This window comes from Bufo bufo, chromosome 7, assembly GCF_905171765.1.
Source record: "Bufo bufo chromosome 7, aBufBuf1.1, whole genome shotgun sequence".
Classification (NCBI taxonomy): domain Eukaryota; kingdom Metazoa; phylum Chordata; class Amphibia; order Anura; family Bufonidae; genus Bufo; species Bufo bufo.
In genome coordinates, this window is record NC_053395.1 from 106,850,450 (window position 1) to 106,877,941 (window position 27,492).

The window sequence follows — 27,492 nt, forward strand, 5'->3', positions numbered from 1 at the left end:
CTTATTTGCGGCCAGAATCACTCTTTTGTAGTATTTTAATTGGTTTTAACACATTTGTTCTATTTTGTTTGTACATGATTTGTATTGCTGTTGTGGTGCTATAAATAGAAAAATAATTTGGCGATATCAGAGTAGGAGAAAACCCCCCTGACATTCTTGTGGCAGGCCATAAAATCATTGATTTAGGGCTCTTTCACACTTGCGTTGTTGTGTTCCGGCATAGAGTTCCGTCGTCGGGGCTCTATGCCGGAAGAATCCTGATCAGGATTATCCCCATGCATTCTGAATGGAGATAAATCCGTTCAGGATGAATCAGGATGTCTTCAGTTCCGGAACGGAATGTTTTTTGGCCGGAGAAAATACTGCAGCATGCTGCGCTTTTTGCTCCGGTCAAAAATCCTGAACACTTGCCGCAAGGCCGGATCCGGAATTAATGCCCATTGAAAGGCATTAATCCGGATCCGGCCTTAAGCTAAACGTCGTTTCGGCGCATTACCGGATCCGACGTTTAGCTTTTTCTGAATGGTTACCATGGCTGCCAGGACGCTAAAGTCCTGGTTGCCATGGTAAAGTGTAGTGGGGAGCGGGGGAGCAGTATACTTACCGTCCGTGCGGCTCCCAGGGCGCTTCAGAGTGACGTCAGGGCGCCCCACGCGCATGGATGACGTGTCACATGGATCACGTCATCCATGCGCATGGGGCGCTCTGACGTCATTCTGGAGCGCCCCGGGAGCCGCACGGACGGTAAGTATACTGCTCCCCCGCTTCCCACTACTACTATGGCAACCAGGACTTTAATAGCGTCCTGGGTGCCATAGTAACACTGAACGCATTTTGAAGACGGATCCGTCTTCAAATGCTTTCAGTTCACTTGCGGTGTTACGGATCCGGCGGGCACTTCCGGCAAATGGAGTGCACGACGGATCCGGACAACGCAAGTGTGAAAGAGGCCTTACTCCCAAAACACAAGGTCTGTCTAAACAAAACCAAGGAAGCAAAACAAACTTCATACAGACAGGAGATTGCACCTCACAAACCATTTCCTTACAGTTGAGATGTCCTCAGAGCCCCCTAGACCAAGTAGAGGATACCATGACCTACAATAAGGGTCTGATAAACCATACAGATGGAAATTGTTCAAAGAAATACTGGACCTAAATTATAACTTGGCCGTGTGCTGCTCAGGATTGTTATTAGGACATACACTGGTATCACCAGTGTGAATGTCACCTCAATCAGGGCTCTTCAAGATGTGGTAGTCAAAGAATGCATCACGTACTCTTTAACCCCTTGATGTTTGATATGTACTTGTGCAGAACATTATGATGGGTTTAATAAAAGTGGTATGAAGTCGCTATGATGCCCACAGTAAAATTTATCTTAATGGAAAGATTCTGAGCCAAGCACTAACCTTATAAAACTTGGTCTTAAACGAACATTAGCATACACACTAGCCTTATCCTGACATCTCAGGCGCTAGTGGAGGGAGTCTGCAAACTTTCTTCAAGGGCATCTGTCAGCAGATTTGTACCTATGAATCTGGCTGACCTGTTGCATATGTGCTTGGCAGCTGAAGGCATCTTTGTAGGTCCCATGTTCATATGTGCCCACATAGCTGAGAAAAAAATATTTTAATATATGCAAATGAGTTTCTAGGAGCAATGTTGATGTTGCCATTACACCTCTAGGTGTAATGGCAACATCAACATTGCTCCTAGAAACTCATTTGCATATATTAAAATATTTTTTTCTCAGCTATGTGGGCACATATGATTTCTGTGCAACTGCTGCACCCTCTGCACTTTGATTGACTGGGACAGGCATGATGACGTTTCCACTGGCTGGCGCAGTCGATCAAATTGGAGGGGGCACAGCAGTTGCAGAGCCTCTAGGTGTAACGGTAACGCCCCAGTTGCTCCTGGAGTCTGATTTGCATATATTGAAGCACACATGCAACAGGTCAGCCAGTTTCATAAGCACAAATCTGCTGACAGATGCCCTCTAAGGCTGTAGCAAGTTATCATTTCTTTGGGGTACACTCGTTTGATGAACTGGCTGATATTACTGCTACACCCAGGCATCCGGACTCCTACTGTCCCACAACATATTAAGTTCCACTTCTTTTACCCCTTTTATTATCAAACTGTTATTGTTTTGCATTATATTTGTTTGTCCTTGTATTTTTACCTTTTGATAACAATTTTTTGTATGGACTGTACTTTACATGTTAAAACATCACTTTTAAGAGCCTTATTGTGCTCTAAATGATTTCACGACCTCAGAAGAAGCATTACGTATATTTGTGTATAAACCCTATGAATACTAGAAAGAGTAGTCGGTTGGAGTAGGTAATTGTGAATTATCTAGTTTTAAGGCATTTTGTCCTCTTAATATGACAAGTGGTGGCAACTAATATCCCTTAGGTGTGGATGGCAGATAGCTAAAGGGGGAAGATTTAGTGTAACCCTGTAGCTTAACCCCTTAGGGACCGGGCTCATTTTCACCTTAAAGGGTTTCTATCACTTCGTATGCCATAATTAGCTCTCAGACACTAGCGATCCGCTAGTGTCTGCTCTGGCCAACCATCCTAATATAAGAGCTTTTTGGGCAGCCGTTTTGGTAAAAAAATAACTTTTATAAATATGCTAATGAGCCTCTAGGTGCTATGTGGGCGTCATTAGCACCTAGAGGCTCCGTCTACCTTCATACACAGCCACCGCCCAGCGCGTCCCTCCAGCCCGCCCATCTCCTGATGAATGCGATCCTCCGTGTGACGCAACGGACGAATTCTCGCGCATGCGCCGTGCGCGGCTGTATTCGGCGCATGCGCAGAGAATGTCTGACCGCTTCCCTGCTCAGACATCTCCACTGCGCCTGCGCCGATGACGTCATAGTGCTCCAAGAAACAGGCGCAGTGGAGATGTCTGAGCAGGGAAGCGGTCAGACATTCTCTGCGCATGCGCCGAATACAGCCGCGCACGGCGCATGCGCGAGAATTCGTCAGTTGCGTCACACGGAGGATCGCATTCATCAGGAGATGGGCGGGCTGGAGGGACGCGCTGGGCGGTGGCTGTGTATGAAGGTAGACGGAGCCTCTAGGTGCTAATGACGCCCACATAGCACCTAGAGGCTCATTAGCATATTTATAAAAGTTATTTTTTTAGCAAAACGGCTGCCCAAAAAGCTCTTATATTAGGATGGTTGGCCAGAGCAGACACTAGCGGATCGCTAGTGTCTGAGAGCTAATTATGGCATACGAAGTGATAGAAACCCTTTAAGGACCAGGTCATTTTTGCAAATCTGACCAGTGTCACATTATGTGGTGATAACTTTAAAACGCTTTGACTTATCCAGGGCATTCTCAGATAGTTTTTTCGTCACATATTGTACTTCATGACACTGGTAAAATGGAGTAAAAAAATATAATGTTTTAGTGTCTCCATAGTCTGAGAGCCATAGTTTTTTTTCAGTTTTTGGGCGATAATCTTAGGTAGGGTCTCATTTTTTGCGGGATGAGATGACGGTTTGATTGGCACTATATTGGGGTGCATATGACTTTTTGATCGCTTGCTATTAGACTTTTTGTGATGTAAGGTGACAAAAAATGGTTTATTTAGCACAGTTTTTATTTTTTATTTTTTACGGTGTTCATCTGAGGGGTTAGGTCATGTGATATGTTTATAGAGCCGGTCGATATGCACGCGGCGATACCTAATATGTCACGGGACACCCCCCCCTCGCGCATTTAGCCAAGGTGCCTGCTCAATGATTTGAGCAGGCACCGGGTTCCGGTTACCGCTCGCCGGGCGGCGGTGATCGGAAATACATAGGACGTACTGGTACGCCCTGTGTCCTTAAGTACCGGGACATCAGGGCGTACCGGTACGCCCTATGTCCTAAACAGGTTAAAGTAGCAGAGTGGAAGTTCAACCAAGGGATAGGTGGGGACGTGAATCCCAGAAGAAAGTGAGACTCAGATTTGTACACATGTTCATTAACAATAATGTCATTTACTTTTAAGAATTCATCTACACCCTTTTTTAAAACCATCCACTGTTCCTGCTGGGACCACATCCGGAGGTAGTCTATTCCACAGATTCACAGTTCTTACAGTAAAGAAGCTTTGACGCTTCTGGAGACTGAACTTTTTCTTCTCCAGTCGGAGGCAGTGCCCCCTTGTCTTTTCAGGGCATTTTACATAAAACAGTTTTTCACCATATTTTTGTATGCCCATTTATATATTTGTATACGTTAATCATGTCCCCCCTTAAACTTTTCTTCTCAAGACTAAATACATTTAATTATTTTATTCTTTTAATCTTTCTTAATAACGAAGACCCTTCATGCCCCTTATCAGTTTAGTTGCTCCCCTTTGTACTTTTTCCAGTTCCAAAGCATCCTTTCTATGGACTGGTGCCCAGAACTGAACTGTATATTCCAGATGAGGCCGTACCAACGCTTTAGAGGTGTGGCCTGCTCTATACATGCATGATTATTCGGTGTGTTCTCTCCCACTGACTCTGTTAGTGGTAACAGTGTGTACCATGACCATCGAGTCTTCCCCTGACCCACCCAGTAATCTGTCTATCCAATCTGCAATATATTGAACCCGAAGACCCTTAAAAGGGTGTTCTGATTATAGAAAGTTACCCCCATCCATAGGATAGGGAATAACTATCACATTGTTGGAGGTCCTACTGCGGAAACCCCCACCAGTCAAGGGAATGGGGGCCCTGTGCCCCGTGGAGCCCCCCTTGAAATGGACAGAGCAGCAGCCATGCCATCCATTTCAGGGGAGCTCCACAGGGTACTGGGCCCCCGTTCTTGTAATTGGTGTGGGTCTCAACATTAGGACCTCCACCGATCTGATAGTTATACACAACTTTCTATAACCAGAATACCCCTTTAAGACAACAAACTGCTAAATAGAATAGAACCCCCTACCTCCAGCATTTGTCTGACCTTTCTTCATGCCTCCTCCTATCCTTTGTACAGTATTCATCCTACTGGTTGCTATGTTCAACCTGCGTCCTGGGCTTGCATGCCTAATATCATCTAAACAAGCATATTTACAAGTGTGTGCCAGCTCAGGACTAGCCTCTTTGGCACTTTTTCCATTATCCCTTCTTCTGTTACCCAGTTACTAACTGTAACTCGGCTACTGATCTTGGGGTCTCAATCTTGCCTTCCTCCACCAACATTTATTTCACAGGCCAAATGTAGTAAGTTGAGCATTTAGATCCAAAACCTGGCTTCCAAATATACAGCATTAGAGATGAGTAAATTGATTCTAATGAGGCGATTTGTCTTATTAGCAGGATTTCTTCACCTGTGGGGGCTGTTGGGGGCTGTCCCCACAGGTGAAGAAGTTCCTACTAGCCTCTGAGATTCACAAGCCTGGGCCTGACAACTTCCTGCGTGCACTGCTTAGCTGTTACAATTAGCAGAACAAGAGCAGAGACTCTGGTTTGGCTTTTGAGCAGCTACTGCACAGGTGCCGCTACACCTTCTGGTGGGGGCACCTGTGCAGTTGCTGCTCTGAAGCTGAAACTTTTTGATTGCTATTTCTTTATTTATTTTTTTCAGATTAACAAATAAAACTATGCTGACACAGTTTTTTTTTTATTTTCTATTGGATTTTTCGTGTGGGTTCAATATCATAACCCAATATATACACCATAAAATAAATTTTTAAGAAATTAAAGAAATTTTTTATTTTATTTTATGTCACCAGATTCTAGGAGCTTAACTTTATTATTTAGCTGTTAATAGAGCTGTATGAGGGCATGTTCTTTGTGGGATGAGTGGTAGTTTCCATTGGCACCATTTTCAACGAAAGTGGTGCACCCTCTATAATAGGTTCTGTAGCAGGGTATATGTTGAGGCAGGGTGACATTAATACTGGGTGGCATCTCCCGTTGCAGTTGATACAGGGTGAAACTCTACCATGGTAACAGTCATGCAAATGCTGGAAATTCTCCTGTGGTATGCCATTTCAAACTCTTTCAACTTGGACTTGTAGTCCAGCCAAAGTAGCTTTTGGGTGCTGTGCATGGGAGATCCGTTGTCCCATTATTGTGACACTACCTTGAAATATACCCTACTGATGAGCTAAAAATAAAAGCTGCATCATCTTGATTGTGAAATCAGTTAATACTTTGTCAATCTCAGCTCTATCACATTAAGTTTTCAAGGTGTTCTTTTTTTTCCCTGTAGTGTATTTCTACAGTATGATTGTTTTTAAGATAAGATAAACTTTTTAAGGAACACAGCAGGGAAGCTACTGAGCATTTTGGTCCATCACTGAATACAGGGGCAGGTGAACCTGAATTTTCCCCAAAGGAGAGAGAGCAGGGGCATTTCCCGAGAGAAAAGGCAATTTACATAAAAACCTAACAATGTTTTTTATTGCATGTACTGTGTATTGCAATAATACTTAATATGAAATGCCCAATTCATGACATTAACAATAACCTATTTACGTTCTATCATTTCTTCACTGATTTTGTACTTCTAACTAGAGATGAGCGAATTTCATATTTTGAAATTAGTTTGCGTTCGTTTGGTGGGAAAAACAGAATTGCGTTATGGATTCCATTACCACGGACCATAACACAATTCTATGACGCAGGGCCGGACTGGGACAAAAAATAGGCCTGGGCATTTTTGACTGAGCAGCCCAATCACATGACCCCCAACAGGCCCCACCTCCTTGCAGTATAGGGGCGGAGCCAAAACCGGAAGCACAATTGAGAGGCAGGGCCAGCCACCAGTAAAATAGGAAGGCTTCAGCCAACACACAAGCTTCTTTGGGGGTCCCCAGGTGACATTAGGGGTCTTAGTACAATCCGGCCACCTAATCCGGCAGAAAATGCAAGGAATCGACTGGACACAAAGCACAGCATGCAGCGGTTTATGTCCCGCTGATTCTCTGCATTTTTCCCAGATTGTGGCCGGATCTCTGCCGTACCCCATTATAGTTAATGGGGCTGGTGGGCATTCTGTCTGCATCTAGCAGTGCCGGATCCAGTGAATTCTCAGCTGGAACAGCCTGCCAGGATCACTAACGCAGATGTGAAAGTAGCCTCATACAGCGCCCCATACCTCTTATATCCAGTGACGTCTCCTCTGATGTAGATGTTCTCTTTCTTCATCTTCTCCATTCAGACCAGACCACCGTGATAATTTCTTTCAGCCCTCTCACGTCTGTGCAGAGTTTGACAGACATCTTAGTTTCCTACTTTTCCATCATCCTCCAATTAACATCCCATCATGCACCCCCAATACTGAGAAGTTATGCTCCCCAAAACTATACTGCAAAAAAAACTGTGCTAAGCTGATGCTGTGCCAGGGTGCCCCCACAGTAATGGTGCTCCCAAAGTCCCAACAATAGTAATTATTTCTTTGCCAGAGTGCATTTAGTAGTAATAGTGCTCCTACAATGTCCCCAACAGTAATTGTGTCCCACAAGTAATAATGCTCCCATAGTCCCCCAGTTGTAATAAAGCCCACCATAATGCCTCGATAGTAATAATTCTCTTTATAATGTGTGACAGTAGAACCCCCCTCTTATAATGTGCACCAGTACAAAAAATGCCCCGTTGTGTGGCAGTAAAAAAAAGAAATACCTCCTCTTAGTGCCCCCAGTAGAGCCAATGTCCCCAGAGTGCCCTCATGTGATGCCGCCATAGTGCTCCTTCCCCGTCTCCATAGTGCCCTCCATAATGTGGCACTATAAAATGCCCCTATAGACTGCCCCACATAGATACCCCCATAATGCTCCTTTCCTCCCTTCCCCATAGTGGCATCAAAATGGGTGCCAGTATTAAATGCCCCTATATAATGCCCTCATAGTGCTCTTGTCCCCCACTTCTCCATAGTGCCCACCTATAATACGTGCCAGTATATAGGGCCCCCAGTAGATGCCCCCATAGTGCTCCTTCCCCTCTTCTCCATAGTGCCCCCCCTAATATGCCAGTATATAGGGCCCCCATAGTGCTTCCCCTCTTCTCCATAATGCCCCTGTATTGTGCCAGTATATAGCCCCCCCATATTGTGCCAGTATATATGGCCCCATAGTGCTTCCCCTCTTCTCCATAGTGCCGACCCCCCCCATATTGTGCCAGTATATAAGGCCCCATAGTGCTTCCCCTCTTCTGCATAGTGTCCCCCCATATTGTGCCAGTATATAGGGTCCCATAGTGCCCCCCCCCCATATTGTGCCAGTATATAGGGCCCCATAGTGCTTCCCCTCTTCTCCATAGTGCCCCCCCATGTTGTGCCAGTATATAGGGCCCCATAGTGCTTCCCCTCTTCTCCATAGTGCCCCCCCATGTTGTGCCAGTATATAGGCCCCCACATATTGTGCCAGTATATATGGCCCCATAGTGCTTCCCCTCTTCTCCATAATGCCGACACCCCCCATATTGTGCCAGTATATAGGGCCCCATAGTGCTTCCCCTCTTCTGCATAGTGTCCCCCCATATTGTGCCAGTATATATGGCCCCATAGTGCTTCCCCTCTTCTCCATAGTGCCGACCCCCCCCATATTGTGCCAGTATATAGGGCCCTATAGTGCTTCCCCTCTTCTGCATAGTGTCCCCCCCATATTGTGCCAGTATATAGGGCCCCATAGTGCTTCCCCTCTTCTCCATAGTGCCCCCCCATGTTGTGCCAGTATATAGGGCCCCATAGTGCTTCCCCTCTTCTCCATAGTGCCCCCCCATGTTGTGCCAGTATATAGGCCCCCACATATTGTGCCAGTATATATGGCCCCATAGTGCTTCCCCTCTTCTCCATAGTGCCGACCCCCCCATATTGTGCCAGTATATAGGGTCCCATAGGGCTTCCCCTCTTCTGCATAGTGTCCCCCCATATTGTGCCAGTATATAGGGCCCCATAGTGCCCCCCCATATTGTGCCAGTATATATGGCCCCATAGTGCTTCCCCTCTTCTCCATAGTGCCGACCCCACCCCATATTGTGCCAGTATATAGGGCCTCATAGTGCTTCCCCTCTTCTGCATAGTGTCCCCCCATATTGTGCCAGTATATAGGGCCCCATAGTGCCCCCCCCATATTGTGCCAGTAAATATGGCCCCATAGTGCTTCCCCTCTTCTCCATAGTGCCGACCCCCCCTATATTGTGCCAGTATATAGGGCCCCCACCCCCCTTCTTGCCACAGTATAATATAAAATTAAATAATAAAAACAATAAACTCATATACTTACCTCCATGCTGCTGACAGCGATGCGATGCAGGCCTCTTCCGGCCTGTGTCCCGCGCTGTACGGCTCGGGTGGCGCGCGCGATGACGTCATCGCTCCATCTACACCGGCCTCTGATAGGCTACAGGCCTAGTGCCTGTAGCCTATCAGAGGAATGGGCAAGGGAGACACCTCTCCCCTGCTCCATTCATCTGCATCGCTGTCCTGAGGACGGCGATACAGATGAATATGGAGATGAGCGCTTCCACAATGGAAGCGCTCATCTCCACTCCTGCCCGGCTGCTGCCACATTAATAAAAAATAAATAAAAAAAACTCAGCTGGCGGCCCGGCTGATTGTGTTCGGCCCGGCCTACCAGGCGGCCCGGACACCGGGCAAATGCCCGGTCTGCCCTATGGCCAGTCCGGCCCTGCTATGACGGACTGCCTTTAGAGGCATTCCATTATTCATTCCGTCATAATAGAAGTCTATGGCCTGCATAACGTATCCGTCCCATTTCCATTATGCAGGGGATTAAAGTCATTCCGTTATGCATTCTGTCATGGAATTGCGTTATGGTCCATGGTAACAGAATCCATAACGCAATCCTGCTTTTACCACCAAACAAAATTTGCTCATCCCTACTTCTCACTTAACCATATTTATTTTGTTTTGCCACATTTTAACATATTTATAGTTATCCATAAATTACTATCATTAATATTAATAGACTAATATATATTTATTTCTAGGTTCCAGTCTGAGAGAGAAAGTGGAGACAGGAATTTTGCCATTGGATATTACTTGAAAGAAAAAAAGGTTTCCATTTTTTGTCTCTTTATAATCAAAAGTATGTATATAAAATGTATACACCGATCAGACATAATATTAAAGCCACTGACAGGTAAGGTGAATAGCATTGATTACCTTATTATAATGGCATCTGTCAAGATGTGGGCAATATTGGGCAACAATGGAACAGTAAGTTCAAATCATGCATAGGAAGCAGCAAATATGGAAAAATGTAAGGATTATTATAGCCTTCAGGAAGCAACAGTGCAATTTACTACATTTTCCACATAGTTTTTTCCTTTTGCAGTATACCGACATATACCAGCCAGGATTCTCAAAAGAATACACTTGAAGAACACAAATGCACTGCATGAAATTCCCTAACATGATTTTGTAATGACTAGGAATGAGCGGACCTGTGGATGTTCGGGTTCGCCAGGTTCGGGCAAACTTCGGGTCAAAGTTCGGGTTCGGGACCCAAACTTAACTCGAACCCGAACCCTATTGAAGTCAATGAGGACCTGAACTTTGGTGCACTAAAATGGCTGTAAAATAGTCGTAGTAAGGGCTAGAGGGCTGCAAAAGGAAGAAAAATGAGGATAATAGCAGGACAGTTGCCCTGCAAACAAATGTGGATAGGGAAATTACTTAAAATAACATAGAATAGAAAAAAGTAAAAATAATAATCTTGAACTAGGAGGCGGAGGTCAAAGGGGAGTAGGAGGTTGAGGAGGCGGTGGACGTGGTGGTGTAGGTGGAAGCGGCAGTGGAGGAGGAGGAGGTGGAAAACCCCAAAACATTGGGAAATAGAAAAGAGAATGCAAGTGCGCTGGAGTATAACAATGGCTGGGTGCGGCCGGTATACTTGTCTACTCAGCACAAGGTACGGACAAGTCCTGTGGGATCCATGCCTGGTTCATTTTAATGAACGTGAGCTTGTCCACGTTAGCTGTGGACAGGCGGCTGCGCTTGTCTGTGGTTACCCCCTCCCCTGCCGTGCTAAACACATGTTGGGACAATACACTTGCTGCAGGGCAGGCCAGCACCTCCAAGGCGTAAATGGCAAGCTCAGGCCATGTGCCCAATTTGGGGACCCAGTAGTTGAATGGGACAGACCCATCAGTCAGTACATGTAGGCATGTGCACACGTGCTGTTCCACCATGTTGATGAAATGCTGCCTCCTGCTAAGACGTTCCGTATCAGCTGCTGGTGCTGGTTGATGTGGCGTGCAGGGATCCAGCAGGATGGCCACCAAGTAATCAGCACTGGTTAGAATGTGGGCAACTCAGCGGTTGTTGCGCAGGCACTGCAGCATGTAGTCGCTCATGTGTGCCAGGCTGCCTAGAGGCAACAACAAGCTGTCCTCTGTGGGAGGTGTATCGTCTGTGTCTTCTGTATCACCCCAGCCATGCTCCATTGATGCCCATAAGCTGCTTTGTGTGCCACCCTGCTGTGGTGCAGGAACCCACCTCATCCTGAAAAACTGTGCCCTGGCTGGACAATTGTGTACCTGGCCTCTGTTGGTGCAGGAACCCACTCTCCAAACCACTTGTGAATGACTGGCCTGATAACCGTGGAAATGATCCCTCTTTCTCCTCCTCTTGCTCCTGTGCCACATCCTCTTCCATCATTGCCCACAGTATTTTTTCAAGGAGAGATAGAAGTGGGATAGTAACGCTGAGGACTGCGTCATCGGCAATGGCCATTTTGGTGGAGAACTTGAAACAGCGCAACATGGCACACACGTCCCGCATGGATGCCCACTCGGTGGTGAAGTGATGCTGTTCCGCAGAACAACTCACCCATGCGTGCTGCAGCTGAAACTCCACTATCGCCCGCTGCTGCTCGCACAGTATCTCCAGCATGTTCAAGGTGGCGTTCCACCTTGTCGTTACGTTGCATATGGGGCAGTGAGCGGGAAGGTCTAAGTTACACCGTAACGCAGACAGGCAAGCAGCAGGGTGAGAACGCCAAAAGCGCGCACAGACGGCCCACACTTTCTGCAGCAGCTCTGACATATCGGGGTAATTTTTCATGAACCTCTGCACCACCTAATTGAGCACATGCACCAGGCAAGGGATGTATGTCAAACGGCTAGCCCTAGAGCTGCTACGAGATTTTGCTCGTTATCGCACACCACCAGGCCAGGCTTGAGGCTCAGCGGCACCAACCACTAATCGGTCTGTTGTTCCATGTCTGTCCACAGCTCCTGCGAGGTGTGGGGTTTTCCCCCCAAAACAGATGAGTTTCAAAACAGCCTGTTGTCCTTTCCCCCTGGCTGTGCTGAAGTTGGTGGTGCAGGTGTTACGCTGACCGGATGAGGAGGCAGTAGAAGATGAAGCGGAGGAGGAGGCAGCGAGATATGTCCTACAATCCTCAGTGGCGGTAGGACATGCGCCAAACTGCTCCCCGCCTCAGGCCCAGCCACCACTGCATTTACTCAGTGTGCAGTTAGGGAGATATAACGTCCCTGCCCGTGCTTACTGGTCAACGTATCGGTAGTTATGTGGACCTTGCCACAGATGGCGTTGCACAGTGCACACTTTTTCTGCCACTTGGTTGTGCAGGGCAGGGATGGCTCACCTGGAAAAGTAGTGGCGATTGGGAGCCATGTACTGTGGGACAGACACCGCCGTAAGGTTTTTAAAAGTCTCTGTCTCCACTAGACGGAATGACAGTATTTCAAAGGCCAGGGATTTTGAAATGCTGGCATTCAGGGCCAGGGATCGTGGGTGGGTAGAGGGGTACTTCCTCTTTCTCTCCAGTGTTTGGGGGATGGACAGCTGAACTCTTCCACGGGACAGTGTGGACATGGTGGGTGACAGTAGCGGAGATGGTGATGTTGTTTCCACATCCTCTGTTTGCGGGGTGGCAGATGCCACTGTCACTCCAGAGGGGGAGGAAGTGGCCGAGACCTCAGCAGAAGAGGGGGCAAGAGGAGCCCAAGATATTTTGTGGTTTTTCAGGTGTGTACTTCACTGCAGCTCGTGCTTTGCATTTAGATGCCTGGTCATCAAGGTGGTGCTCAGGTTTAGAACATTTATGCCTTTCTTCAGGCTCTGATTGCACAGCGTGCAAACCACTTACGTCTTGTCATCAGCACATTGTCTGAAGAACTGCCACTCCAGGGAACTCCTTGCAGCTGGCTTTGGTGTGCTCAGTCCTTGGGTGCAGTGGGCAGTAGCAGGCATCCTGGCATCCTGCTTTTGCACCCTGCTCCCTCTTTTGCTGTGCGGCTGGCGCTGTGTGACCACCACCTCTTCCTCCGAACTGCACACGTCACTCGCATGACCTTGATTCCATGTGGGGTCTAGGACCTCATCATCCTCCACCCACTCTTCACCCCTATTCTCCTTGCCAGTCTGAAGACGACAGAAAGCTGCAGCAGTTGGCACCTGTGTTTCGTCAACATCATCAGAGACGTGCTGTGGTGGTCCTCCCATGTCCACATCATGAAACATAAGTGGTTGGGCATCAGTGCACTCAATCTCTTCCACTTCTGGGGCAGGGCTAGGTGGATGGCCCGTGGAAACCCCGCCAGCAGAGTCATCAAAAAGCATAAGAGACTTCTGCATGACTTGAGGCTCAGACTGCTTGGCTAATTTGCAAGCAGGTGAAAGACAGATGCCCATGGGCTGCAGGTGCCAACTCTGCAGTTTTAGCAGAGGACTGGGTGGGTGACATTGTGAAGGAACTGGAGGCATTGTCAGCCATCCAATCTACTACCGCCTCTACTTGTTCTAGCCTCACCATTCGTAGACCGGTATTTGGGTCTACAAAATGACGCTGAATGTCCTGTCGCCTACATGCACCTGAGGAAGGTGTTTAATTTGGGCGTGAAGCTGGCACAGATTGACCACGTCCTCTCCCTGCAAGAGGTTCTCCACCAGCAGGGCCACGTCCCTTATTTGATGCTCTCCTCATTCTTTGAGGTTACCCACCGAACTAACAGACGGTTTAACTATATTAATTTACCTTTCACGTATGGAGTGCATGTGTACCTAAAAAGTCTACACACCCCTGTTAAAATGTCAGGTTTCTGTAATGTAAAAAAAATGATACAAAGATAAATCATTTCAGAACTTTTTCCACCTTTAATGTGACCTATAAACTGTAACACTCAATTGAAAAACAAACTGAAATCTTTTAGGTAGAGGGAAGAAAAAAAATAATAATAATAATGTGGTTGCATATATGTGCACACCCTCTTATAACTGGGGATGTAGCTATGTTCAGAATTAAGCAATCACATTCAAAATCATGTTAAATAGGAGTCAGCATACACCTGCCATCATTTAAAGTGACTCTGATTAACCCCCAAAAAAGTTCAGCTGCTCTAGTTGGTCTTTCCTGAAATTTTCATTTTCTTAGTCACATCCCACAGCAAAAGCCATGGTCCACAGAGAGCTTCCAAAGCATCAGAGGGATCTCATTGCTAAAAGGTATCAGTCAGGAGAAGGGTCCAAAAGAATGTCCAAGGCATTAGATATACCATGGAACACAGTGAAGACAGTCATCATCAAGTGGAGAAAATTTGGCACAACTTTGACATTACCAAGAACTGGACGTCCCTCCAAAATTGATGAAAAGACGAGAAGAAAACTGGTCTGGGAGGCTACAAAGAGGCCTAGAGCAACATTAAAGGAGCTGCAGGAATATCTGGCTGTGTGGTACATGTGACGACAATCTCCCATATTCTTCATATGTCTGGGCTATAGGGTAGAGTGGCAAGACGAAAGCCTTTTCTTATGAAGAAAAACATCCAAGCTAGGATGCATTTTGCAAAAACACATCTTTTTGGCCATAATTCCAAAAGATATGTTTGGCGCAAAAACAACACTGCACATCACCAAAAGAACACCATACCCACAGTGAAGCATGGTGGTGGCAGTATCATGCTTTGGGGCTGTTTTTCTTCAGCTGGAACTGGGGCCTTAGTTAAGCTAGAGGGAATTATGAACAGTTTCAAATACCAGTCAATATTGGCACAAAGCATACATCCAAATCAACAAAGGAATGGCTTTACCAGAAGAAGATTAAAGTTTTGGAATGGCCCAGCCAGAGCCCAGACCTGAATCCGATTGAAAATCTGTGGGGTGATCTGAAGAGGGCTGTGCACAGGAGATGCCCTCGCAATCTGACAGATTTGGAGTGTTTTTGCAAAGTTTTTGCAAATCTAACCAAGTCAAAATGTGCCATGCTGATAGACTCATACCCAAAAAGACTGAGTTCTGTAATAAAATCAAAAGGTGCTTCAACAAAGTATTAGTTTAAGGTTGTGAAAACTTATGCATCTATATTATTTTATTTTTATATTTTTTCTTCCCTCTACTTAAAATATTTCAGTTTGTTTTTCAATTGAGTTGTACAGTTTTATAGGTGTATTAAAAGGTGGAAAAAGTTCTGAAATGATTTATCTTTTTTTCATTTTTTTAAATCACAGAAACCTGACATTTTAACAGGGGTGTCTACACTTTTAGGTCACCCACAGAATTAAACAGCCAGTTTAATTATTATATTTCTGTGTCAGGGGTACAAAGATGGTGCATTGCACCCACAAAATATCGCTATAACTCACCCACAGAATTAACAGCCAGATTTATTATTATATTTCTGTCAGGGGTGCAAAGCTGGTGTATTGCACCCACAAAAAATCATTATAGGTCACCCACAAAACAAATATCCAGATTCCTAACACTCTCCCTCGCTTCATCTGCCTGCTTCCTGTCCCTGCACTACTCAGAGCTGATGGGCGGTGCTACACGTGATCCAGCTTTTATAGATGCTGGGTCACAGGATGCACCTGCCAATCACAGCCATTACTAGGCATGGCTGTGATGGCTTCTAAGTCCCCACAGCTTAAAGCTTGTTGATTGGGTGCCCCGAAAACCGAACTCAAACTTTTCCGGCAAATTTCGGGTCCGGGTTCGCTCAACCCTAGTAATGACAAATAGTAGCATTGCTTTTCACTGTGTCTAACATGTTATGTTGCAAGCTTCTTATAATGTAAAAGAGGAGATTCAGTAGTTGAATTAGCACAACCATTTGTTTTAGTTAGAAAAAATATATCACAGAACCTGACGCATAACTTTTATGTGTATAAATTGAAAAACAAAAATTGTTAAAAAATGTAAAGTGTATAGAGTAATTCAAATAGAGCAATGAATGACTACACAAAGTTGTCAGGTGTAGAAGTCTTTCCTTGCCTTCCATTTATTTTACTTCCTGTCCTGGCTCTTTAACTTCTTCCTTTTAGTACGGAAAACAACTTCTTTTGACTTTCTCAGTCAGTGACTCAATTAGAGCATTACACTAATAAGTGCAGGGCATCTTTGTCTAGGCCTGGCAAGAGAACAATAGAGCTTTAAAATGTTATCCCGGTTTTACTAATCTACTAATATACTAACAGATAACATTTACCCCTCACAGCAGCTGTAAACTGAGGTTTCCCTATCCATATAAAGATGTGTGCTATTAGCTCTATTGTGTTTTGCTCAGTGTAAATGTAATTTGTGTATTACAGGTCTACCTGTCCTGGACTATAGGACTAATATGGACCTTTGTGGGATTCCTTTTTCTCGTGCTTGCACCCTATAGGAAAAAGCTCCAGCCTATGCACACTCCCATGGTCCTAGCCACAAGAAAGGTCAACGCTTTTTCTTATAGTGTGCAAGCACGACCACCACTGTTGGATTGTAGGGTGGTCATAACCATGGAAAGGAGCAGTGTATGTAATGTGGTGGAAAAATGAATTAAGCCAGCAAAGGAAGCAATATGGACAATAACAATACTTTAGAACGTGGCTTGTATTAACTTTTTCTACATGATAAATGCCACTCGCTGAAGTGAGAAAACCCCTTTAACAATATGATCTAAAAATACCAAAGATAATTCCTTAGCCAAAGGAAGTTTCCTTAAAGAGGCTCTGTCACCAGGATTATCCTGGTAGGGTACATCAAGCTGATTAAAACAGTACCTTGTTTTTGTCTGTATGGTAAACAGCTGCAGAGATATCTGTCTTTGTATTTATATGCAAATTAGCAATGTTGAGCACCCAAAGACTGGGCTGAATCCTTTGAGCACTGCTTTGTGTAACACCCCCTGTGCTCTGCAGCATGCTGAGGGTAGAACTGTGTTCTAGACCTCTGTCCTAGCATCTACATATGATTTACACTATGTACTAAAGCTTCACTACACTGAGATATGCTCAGAGAGCTAAATTACATATTACTGCTTTATTCACAAGCACAATATATGCTTATAAGGACACCAGTAATGTGTGTTAGCTTATAAGCATAGAAAAAAAAAACATATTTTCTATGTGGTAAGGCTATAGTTCAGTGATAAGTGCTTAGTTTTTCATGAAGAGACCCCAGGTTTGAATATTGGGAGAGACTTCAAGGTTTTTTTTCTTCAGATATTTTTTTCTTCCAGATGTAACCCATCATAAAAGTCTATGGGGGTCATTTATGAAACTGGGGTAAAGTAGAACTGGCTTAATTGCCTATAGCAAGCAATCAGATTCCACTCTCCATTTTGGACAGCTCCTTTGGAAAATGTAAGGAGGAATCTGATTGGTTGCTATGGACAACTACGGACAGTTCTACTTTACACCAGTTTGATAAAAGACCCCATATATCCTTATCATATTGGGAATAATGTTTTTAGGCTTAAAAAGCTAATGATAATTGCTGGTTTCTTTATAATCATATATTGTGCTTGTGAATAAACCAGTAATAGGTTTTGTGTTTCTAAGAAAAAAACACTATTCTCAATATAGTAAAGCCTTTTATTGTTATTACATGATTATATATTATTTATTATAGTATATAGACTTTTATTAGATGTTGAATGAGAGAGATATACATAACAGAAAAAAAAAAGGTTACGTAAGTTTCTCCTGGGACTTGAACCTTGGATTTCTATATAGAAAATAAGCACTTATCACCAAGCTATACCATTACCACATAGAGATGCATGTTTTTCCTATGCTTATAAGCTAATACATACTACTGGTGTCTTTAAAATCATATATTGCGTTTTTGAATAAAGCAGTAATATGTAGCTTAGCTTTCTGGGCATATCTCAGTGTATTGAATCTATAGTACATGGTGTAAATGATATGTAAATGCTAGAACACAGGTCTAGAACACAGCTTTCCCCTCAGCATGCTGCTGCCTAGACCTGTCAATCAAAGGGAGGGGGGAGTGTGCAGAGCACAGGTGGGGTTACAAAGCAGTGCTCAAAGGATTCAGCCCCGCTCAAACTTTTCATTTGCATATAAAGATATCTCTGCAGCTGTTTAGCATACCGACAAAAGAAATCAGCATGATGAACCCTACCAGGCTGTATGCCTGGTTTAATAGGGTTGATCCTGGTGACAGGTCCTCTTTAAAGGAACGAAATGGGACATTTTAGAAAACCTGTCCACCACCACCCAGATCACGGTCTTCCCTTGGGAGCATAGAAGATCTGTAATAAAATCCATAGAGATGTGTAACCAAGGTCTCTTGGGAATAGACATAGTAGGCTACCAATAATTTCTAGAAACCAGCCTACTAGTGTGCTCAATACCTGGATGTCAATTCAGTACAGAGTCATGTAACTCAGACAATAAAGGGGTCCGAAACCCTTCTGGGACAAAGGGTCCGAAACCCTTCTGGGAGTACCTTCAGGTACCTGAATTTGATTAGCGGAAATAGCAAAATTCACAATCCAGTCATGTAAAATCAGAAAAGGCACAGACTTTGGGGCTTGGGAGGCACAAAAGCTTCTGGACAAGGCATCAGTGTTGAAGTTTTTGGAACTGGCCTATGGGTAACAACAAAGTTAAACCCAACGTGCCTGTCTAGGGTTAAGTCTTTTGACAGACTCCAGAAAGAAAAGATTTTTATGGTCAGTAAGCACCACTACCTGGTGTCCAGCCCCCTTGGGGAAATGACGCCGATCCTCAAAAGCCCACTTGATAGCCAAAAGCTCACAATTGCCAATGTCATAGTTAGGTTCAGCAGCGGAAAATTTTCTAGAGAAGTATGCACATGGCTTGAGACAGTGCATACTGTCACGGTCTTCCCTTGGGAGCATAGAAGATCTGTAATAAAATCCATAGAGATGTGTAACCAAGGTCTCTTGGGAATAGACATAGTAGGCTACCAATAATTTCTAGAAACCAGCCTACTAGTGTGCTCAATACCTGGATGTCAATTCAGTACAGAGTCATGTAACTCAGACAATAAAGGGGTCCGAAACCCTTCTGGGACAAAGGGTCCGAAACCCTTCTGGGAGTACCTTCAGGTACCTGAATTTGATTAGCGGAAATAGCAAAATTCACAATCCAGTCATGTAAAATCAGAAAAGGCACAGACTTTGGGGCTTGGGAGGCACAAAAGCTTCTGGACAAGGCATCAGTGTTGAAGTTTTTGGAACTGGCCTATGGGTAACAACAAAGTTAAACCCAACGTGCCTGTCTAGGGTTAAGTCTTTTGACAGACTCCAGAAAGATCAGATTTTTATGGTCAGTAAGCACCACTACCTGGTGTCCAGCCCCCTTGGGGAAATGACGCCGATCCTCAAAAGCCCACTTGATAGCCAAAAGCTCACAATTGCCAATGTCATAGTTAGGTTCAGCAGCGGAAAATTTTCTAGAGAAGTATGCACATGGCTTGAGACAGGTGAAAGTATATGTGTCCTGAGACAGAACCGCTCCCACTCCAACCTCCAAAGCGTCAACCTCCACAATGAAAGGTCTATTCTGATCTGGTTGGGCAAGAATGAGAGCTTCTACAAAACATTTCTTCAGCGTCTCAAAGGCAATCGTCACTTTCGGCTTCCAGATAGTAACATCTAGACCTTTCTAGGTTAGATCAGTGAGAAGTTTAGCAACAACAGAACATTTTTTTTATACATTTTCTATAATAATTGGAAAAGCCCTAGAATCGCTGCAAGGCTTTAAGAGACTTTGGTTGAACCCAGTCCTTAATCGATTGGACCTTGACTGGGTCCATACGAAAATAATCTGGGGATATGATATATCCCAAGAATGATACGTATTTTACATCATACAGGGATTTTTCTAATTTAACAGATAATAATCATGCAGTATCTGTAGGACAACCTTAACATGATGAACATGAGAATTAAAATCAGAGGAGTTGTCACGGTCCCTCAGGTGACTGATGTCAGGAAATAAAGGAGATTGGCTGAGCATGGAGGAATTTAACAGTCTCTTTGATTTCTCTGGATTTATTGTTTATAGGGTTAATAACCACTTCCCTTTTCTCAGCTGTTGCTCAGTGGTCATCACTTCTACCCTTTATAGTCTTACCCCACCCTTCTGACTATGCGGTAGAAAGCTTCATTTGGGTTTGGCTGAGCTAGTGTGAGTTTGTCTCTGGTGTTCCTGCTCGTCCGTCTCTACAGTAGTTAAGTATCACTTTTTTTTGTTGTTGCTATATTCCTTGTATCTGGGCCTGAGACAGAGACTGCCATTAGTTTATCTGGGGAGGAATGGGTTGTCTCTGGTCCTAACCTTTTCCAGGGCCTTATAGGGATATAAAGGCCTAGGTATCCTGCATATGAATATTCCTACCTTCAAGGTCTATTCATATTGATAGATAGTTAGGGCCCGGATTAGGGTTGTCTAGGAGGTGACCTGTTTCTATCCTAGTTTCCAGGCCCAGTTATTGTTCCCCTTCCCTCCTGTGTTCAGTGTGGAGTTTCCCCCCACACTGATCGTGAAAGGAGTACACCAAAATATCATCTAAGTATAATCTAAGTATAAAATCTTCCTACAAATTCTCTTAACAAATCATTCACCAAATTTGAAAAGACTGCAGGGGTATTGCCTAAAACGGCATCTACAAATGTTGAAATTGTCTCTCTGTGGTAAAGACTGTTTTCCACTAATCCCCCTTCTTGATGTAGATGAGGTTATAAGCCCCCCAGAGTTCTAACTTGGTGAACCATTTAGCTTCCTGAATCTGGTTAAAGATATCCAGTATCATTGTCAAAGGATACCAATTTTGACCATGATCCTATTAAGCTCCTGGTAGTCAATACATGGTCTGAGGCTGTCATCCTTTTTCTTAAAAAAAGAATACCAGACGGTCAGATATGACCCTCTACCAGACTTTCTTTAGTGTAGTCTTTTATGGCCTGATATTCTGGACCTGACAATTTAAAAAAGGTCCCTTTCCCCATTTGGAGTCAGGAATCAAGTCAATCGCACAGTCGTCAGCTCTGTGGGGAGGGAGAAAATTAGAGCTAGGTTCAACAAACACATCCTGAAACTAATCAATGAGATTAGACAATTGCAGAGGAATCATTTGCAACGAGGCCATAGATATAGTAGAGAGATGATTAACACAATCTTTGCCCCAGCTTTCTAATTCCTGTTACTAATTAAAAATAAGATTGTGAACGTCACCAAACCAAGACCACACAAATAGTACAAATCCATTCTTTATTACATTATATCAATAAGACATACAATACAATAAAACGTTGTAATTGATAGCAGTGTAGATAAGCGCTGTGAAAGATGCTGCCCCTACTGGACTCCAGGCAGGGCCGTCTTTAATAATGATTGGACCCTGGGCAAAAATTTACTTGGGCCCCCTGGATCCCTCCTTCCCACACCCTAGCAGGCAATCACGCCCTCCACCTGTCACAAGGGTGTCGAGGACCACGCCTGACTCCGTTATACCCGGGGTCAGGAAGTCGCAGCGGTTGGCTACACGCTCTATTTAAGATAGGGCTGTTTTCCTTATGGTAGCTTTCTGGGTTTGCTTAGCAAACCCTTTTGGCTCACTCAGGGATCCGTAGCTCCTTCTCCTCAGCTGTTCCTTGTCCAGCACTCCCAGACCTCCTTATATTTCTCTCTCACACTTCTCTGGTTGCCAGAGATAGAGCTTCCTGCCTGGACATCTATTCTGACCTTCTGGAGCTGTGTTGCTGCGTTCGCTGGTAGTTGGTCCAGTACGCTACCCTCCAGATCCCTGTTGGACCTTTTTGGTTTATTGTGGTCGCCCACCTGGGTGTATGTGTTTGTATGTTTTGTCTGTCCTCTCCCTGGTGTTTCCCTCTTAGTGATAGTGGTGTGGACTAGCGATCCCACCGGCCTGTTCACTATCCAGGGCTCATATTAGGGAAAGCCAGGGTTTAGGCACGCGATCGCCGCACGGGTGAGGAACCCGTCTAGGGACGTCAGGGCAGTCAGGTGCCAGCCGCAAGGTGAGTTAGGGGTCACCACCTTTCCCTCTCCCTTGGGCAGGGCTTTCCCTGTTTTCCTCCCTGTGCGTGTCGTCGGTCATTACATTATCTCTGGCCCTTATTTTGTGTAGGTAAAAAAAATAATAATTTTTACCTACTTAGAATCCAGTATGGATCAAATTGCTGCTCTGTCCAAACAATTTCATGGCCTGTCTTTGGAGGTGGTAGGATTGAAGGCGTCGGTCCTCCAGCAACAGCAGCAATTACAACTGACTGCAAGCCCAGCGGTTGCTACTGGTAACCAGGTTGTTGCGGAACCCAAGGTCCCTCTCCCTGACAGATTTTCTGGGGGAAGGGACAAGTTTTTGACATTCCGTGAGGCCTGTAAGTTATATTTTAAACTGCGCCCTTACTCCTCTGGTAATGAAGATCAGCGGGTGGGGGTTGTTATTTCCCTGCTGCAGGGGGATCCGCAGTCCTGGGCGTTCTCTTTACCTACTGATTCCCAGGCTCTTCGGTCAGTGGATGAGTTTTTTGGGGCCTTGGGTCTCATATATGATGACCCTGACCGAGTCGCCCTGGCTGAATCAAGATTACGGAGACTCTTACAAGGAGAGCGGCCGGTAGAGGAGTATTGCTCTGAATTCCGTAGGTGGGCTACGGATACCCAATGGAACGACCCGGCTCTCAGGAGTCAGTTCTGCTCTGGGTTATCCGAAAGGGTTAAGGATGCGCTTGCATTATATGAGACCCCCTTTTCCCTTGATGCGGTTATGTCCCTTTCTATCCGAATAGATAGACGCCTTAGGGTCAGGTTGAAAAAACCGGAGCAATTGGTAACCCCTCCCAAGCAGCAGTTAGTCTGTACGGACTTAGACGAGCCTATGCAGCTAGGAGGAACTACTCGTCAGGTCCGTCCTCCTGAGGCTCGCCGTAGGCGTGGGGTTTGTTTCTTTTGTGGGGAGAGGGGTCATTTCATTAATGTCTGTCCTTCTTTCCTCAGAAACAAAAGACCGTCGGAAAAACTACTAACCCCAGGCTGTGTGGAGGATGTCAGCCGGGGGGTATACGTTTCCTCCATACGTACATCGCAATTTGTGTTGCCAGCGGTTATTGTTTTTGGTGATAAGACGGAGACTATTTCTTTCTTTCTAGACAGTGGAGCAGGGGTAAATTTGATAGATGCCCATTTTGCCCGCACTTTGGGTTTGTCTCTCTGTACTTTACAGAGACCCATTCCCATATTCGCTATTGATTCTGCTCCCCTGTCTCAGAGAAACCTCACGCACATGGTTCATAATTTACACCTTCGGGTAGGGGACCACCATAACGAGATGCTTTCAGGTTATGTTCTGGAGGGGCTTCCCACTCCGGTAGTGCTGGGTCTTCCCTGGTTGGTAGCGCACAATCCAGTGGTAGATTGGCAGGCCAGGGAGATATTGGAGTGGAGTGAGCAGTGCAGAGAAAATTGCTTAAATAGCAATTGCTTAGTCGCCTCCATAACTACCCTACCTACATTTATTTCGGACTTTGAGGATGTTTTTTCTGAAAAGGGTTGTCAGAAGTTACCACCTCATCGTCCTTATGATTGCCCGGTTAACCTTATTCCCGGCGCAAAATTACCCAAGACCAGGTTATATAATCTTTCGGGTCCAGAGAAACAAGCCATGAAAGATTATATCTCCGAGAGCTTGGCTAAGGGACACATCAGACCCTCTTCTTCACCCGTGGCTGCAGGGTTTTTCTTCGTTAAAAAGAAAGATGGGGGCCTGCGTCCTTGCTTAGATTTTCGCGAATTAAATCAGATAACCATCCGAGACCCATACCCTCTTCCTCTCATTCCTGACCTGTTTAATCAGATTGCGGGTGCTAGGTGGTTCTCCAAACTTGATCTTAGGGGTGCCTACAATCTGATTCGTATTAAGGAGGGGGATGAGTGGAAGACAGCGTTTAACACCCCTGAGGGGCATTATGAAAATCTAGTTATGGCTTTCGGTCTGACCAATGCTCCTGCCGTCTTTCAACATTTCGTTAATGACATTTTTAGTCATCTAATCGGCAGGTTTGTGGTAATATACCTAGATGATATTTTAATTTATTCGTCCGATCTGAAAACACATGAGGTGCATGTCAGACAAGTACTGCAGATCCTACGGACGAATGAATTATATGCTAAAATTGAAAAAAGTGTCTTCGCCGTTCAGGAGATACAATTCCTGGGTTATTTTTTATCTGCGTCAGGTTTCCGTATGGATCCTAGGAAGGTCCAGGCAATTTTAGATTGGGATCTTCCTGAGAACCTCAAAGCACTACAACGGTTCTTGGGCTTCGCGAATTTCTATAGGAAATTCATTAAAAATTATTCACTTATTGTAAAACCGCTTACTGACATGACTAGGAAGGGGACTGATTTTTCTAAATGGTCTGACGCCGCTAAAGTTGCTTTTTCCTCTCTAAAAGAGAGGTTTACCTCAGCATCTGTACTGGTCCAACCTGATGTCTCTCAGCCTTTTATTGTTGAAGTCGATGCGTCAGAGGTGGGAGTGGGGGCGGTGCTGTCTCAGGGTCCGTCTCCTGGCAAATGGCGTCCTTGTGCTTTCTTTTCTAAAAAACTATCTGCAGCAGAAAAGAACTACGATATTGGCAATAGGGAACTATTAGCTATTAAACTTGCGTTTGAGGAGTGGCGTCATTTCTTAGAGGGGGCAGTCCACCCCGTCACTGTAATTACGGACCACAAAAATCTTCTGTACCTCGAATCAGCTAAGCGTCTCACCCCTAGACAGGCTAGGTGGTCGCTATTTTTTACCAGGTTTAACTTTGTGATTACCTATCGTCCTGGGGCAAAGAACACCAAGGCTGATGCACTATCTCGTTGTTTCCCTGGAGGGGGTAATGTGAGTGATCCGGTACCCATTCTTCAAAGAGGAGTGGTTGTTTCTGCGGTACACTCTGTTTTGGAGGGGAAGGTGTTAGAGGCCCAGGGGGACGCCCCGGTCTCTTGCCCCTCAGAGAAATTGTTTGTACCGTTGAACTTACGTTTCGAATTATTAAAGGAACATCATAATTCGGCACTTGCTGGGCACCCGGGTAGTAAAGCAACCTTGGAACTATTGTCTCGTCGTTTTTGGTGGCCAAGGTTTCCTCAGGATGTATTGGATTTTGTGTCTTCTTGTTCTACCTGTGCGCGCGCAAAAGTTTCACATACACGTCCTGCAGGGTCTCTATTACCACTCGTCATTCCCAATAGACCGTGGACACATCTGTCAATGGATTTTATCACTGACTTACCTTTGTCTGCGGGTAAAACAGTTATTTTGGTAGTAGTGGACAGGTTTAGCAAAATGGTACACTTCATTGCGTTACCCGCACTACCTAATGCTAAGACTCTTGCTCAGGTATTCGTCAGTGAAATCGTGAAGCTTCACGGGGTCCCCTCCGATGTTGTTTCGGATCGGGGTACCCAGTTTATTTCTAAATTTTGGAAAGCTTTTTGTTCTCGTTTGGGGGTACACTTGTCCTTTTCCTCTGCTTTCCATCCTCAGTCGAATGGACAGACTGAGCGTACCAACCAAAACCTTGAGACATATCTAAGATGTTTTGTGTCTGAAAACCAAGAGTTGTGGTCATCATATTTACCGTTAGCTGAGTTTGCCATAAATAATCGTCGTCAGGAATCCACTGGCAAGTCACCATTTCTTGGTGCATATGGTTTTCATCCCCAATTCTGTACTTTCAAAGAGGGGGGGGTCTTCTGGGGTTCCCGAAGAGGAACGGTTTTCGTCATCTCTTTCATCGGTATGGCAGAAGGTGCAAGCTAACTTGAAAAATATGGGAGGTAAATACAAATGCATGGCTGATAAGAGACGGTCGCCAGGTCCGGACCTAGGAGTGAATGACTATGTGTGGTTGTCTACTAGGAATATTAAATTGAAGGTTCCCTCTTGGAAACTGGGTCCTAGGTTTATTGGCCCTTACAAAATTGTAGCCATCATCAACCCCGTGGCTTTTCGCCTGGAGTTACCTCAGACTTTTAAAATTCATAATGTTTTTCATAAGTCGTTACTCAAAAAATATGTTCCACCTCTAGAACCATCACCGCTGCCACCCCCTCCTGTTGTCGTGGATGGTAACCTAGAATTTCAGATATCCAAAATTGTTAATTCTCGTCGGGTCCGCCGCTCTCTTCAATATCTGGTGCATAGGAGAGGTTACGGTCCCGAGGAAAGAATGTGGGTTCCTGCGTCTGAGGTAAACGCCGACAGGTTAGTTCGGGTTTTTCATGCCCCTCATCCTGGGAGACCTGGTCCTGAGTGTCCGGAGGCCCCTCGTAGAGAGGGGGGGTACTGTCACGAGGGTGTCGAGGACCACGCCTGACTCCGTTATACCTGGGGTCAGGAAGTCGCAGCGGTTGGCTGCACGCTCTATTTAAGATAGGGCGGTTTTCCTTATGGTAGCTTTCTGGGTTTGCTTAGCAAACCCTTTTGGCTCACTCAGGGATCCGTAGCTCCTTCTCCTCAGCTGTTTCTTGTCCAGCACTCCCAGACCTCCTTATATTTCTCTCTCACACTTCTCTGGTTGCCAGAGATAGAGCTTCCTGCCTGGACATCTATTCTGACCTTCTGGAGCTGTGTTGCTGCGTTCGCTGGTAGTTGGTCCAGTACGCTACCCTCCAGATCCCTGTTGGACCTTTTTGGTTTATTGTGGTCGCCCACCTGGGTGTATGTGTTTGTATGTTTTGTCTGTCCTCTCCCTGGTGTTTCCCTCTTAGTGATAGTGGTGTGGACTAGCGATCCCACCGGCCTGTTCACTATCCAGGGCTCATATTAGGGAAAGCCAGGGTTTAGGCACGCGATCGCCGCACGGGTGAGGAACCCGTCTAGGGACGTCAGGGCAGTCAGGTGCCAGCCGCAAGGTGAGTTAGGGGTCACCACCTTTCCCTCTCCCTTGGGCAGGGCTTTCCCTGTTTTCCTCCCTGTGCGTGTCGTCGGTCATTACACCACCACTATTTATAATATAGCTTACAGTGAATGACTGTAAATACTTCCAGTTCTGAAGACTCCAGCGGCTCAGGATCAGTGCTCAGGGCTGGAAGTGGGCACTGCTCTGCAGGAAGGAGACCGGGGCTCGGCTCACCCTAGCGTTACAGTGCACCCCAGCACCCCACCGTATTCAGTATAGCACCCTATAGTATACAGCACCCCACAGTATGCAGTATAGCACCCTATAGTATACAGCACCACACAGTATGCAGTATAGCATCCTATCGTATACAGCACCCCACA

The 27,492-nt window shown here is 45.4% G+C and overlaps 1 protein-coding gene across 1 annotated transcript in view; it reads left to right on the plus strand.

The window, feature by feature from the left end:
* LOC121008604 (glutaminase kidney isoform, mitochondrial-like) overlaps positions 1-27,492 on the plus strand; it is a 1,417,393-nt gene that overhangs the window by 738,718 nt on the left and 651,183 nt on the right. Inside the window, exon 10 of the mRNA XM_040441254.1 lies at positions 9,957-10,023. Coding sequence (XP_040297188.1) covers positions 9,957-10,023 — 67 coding nt within the window. The remainder of the gene's footprint in view (positions 1-9,956; positions 10,024-27,492) is intronic.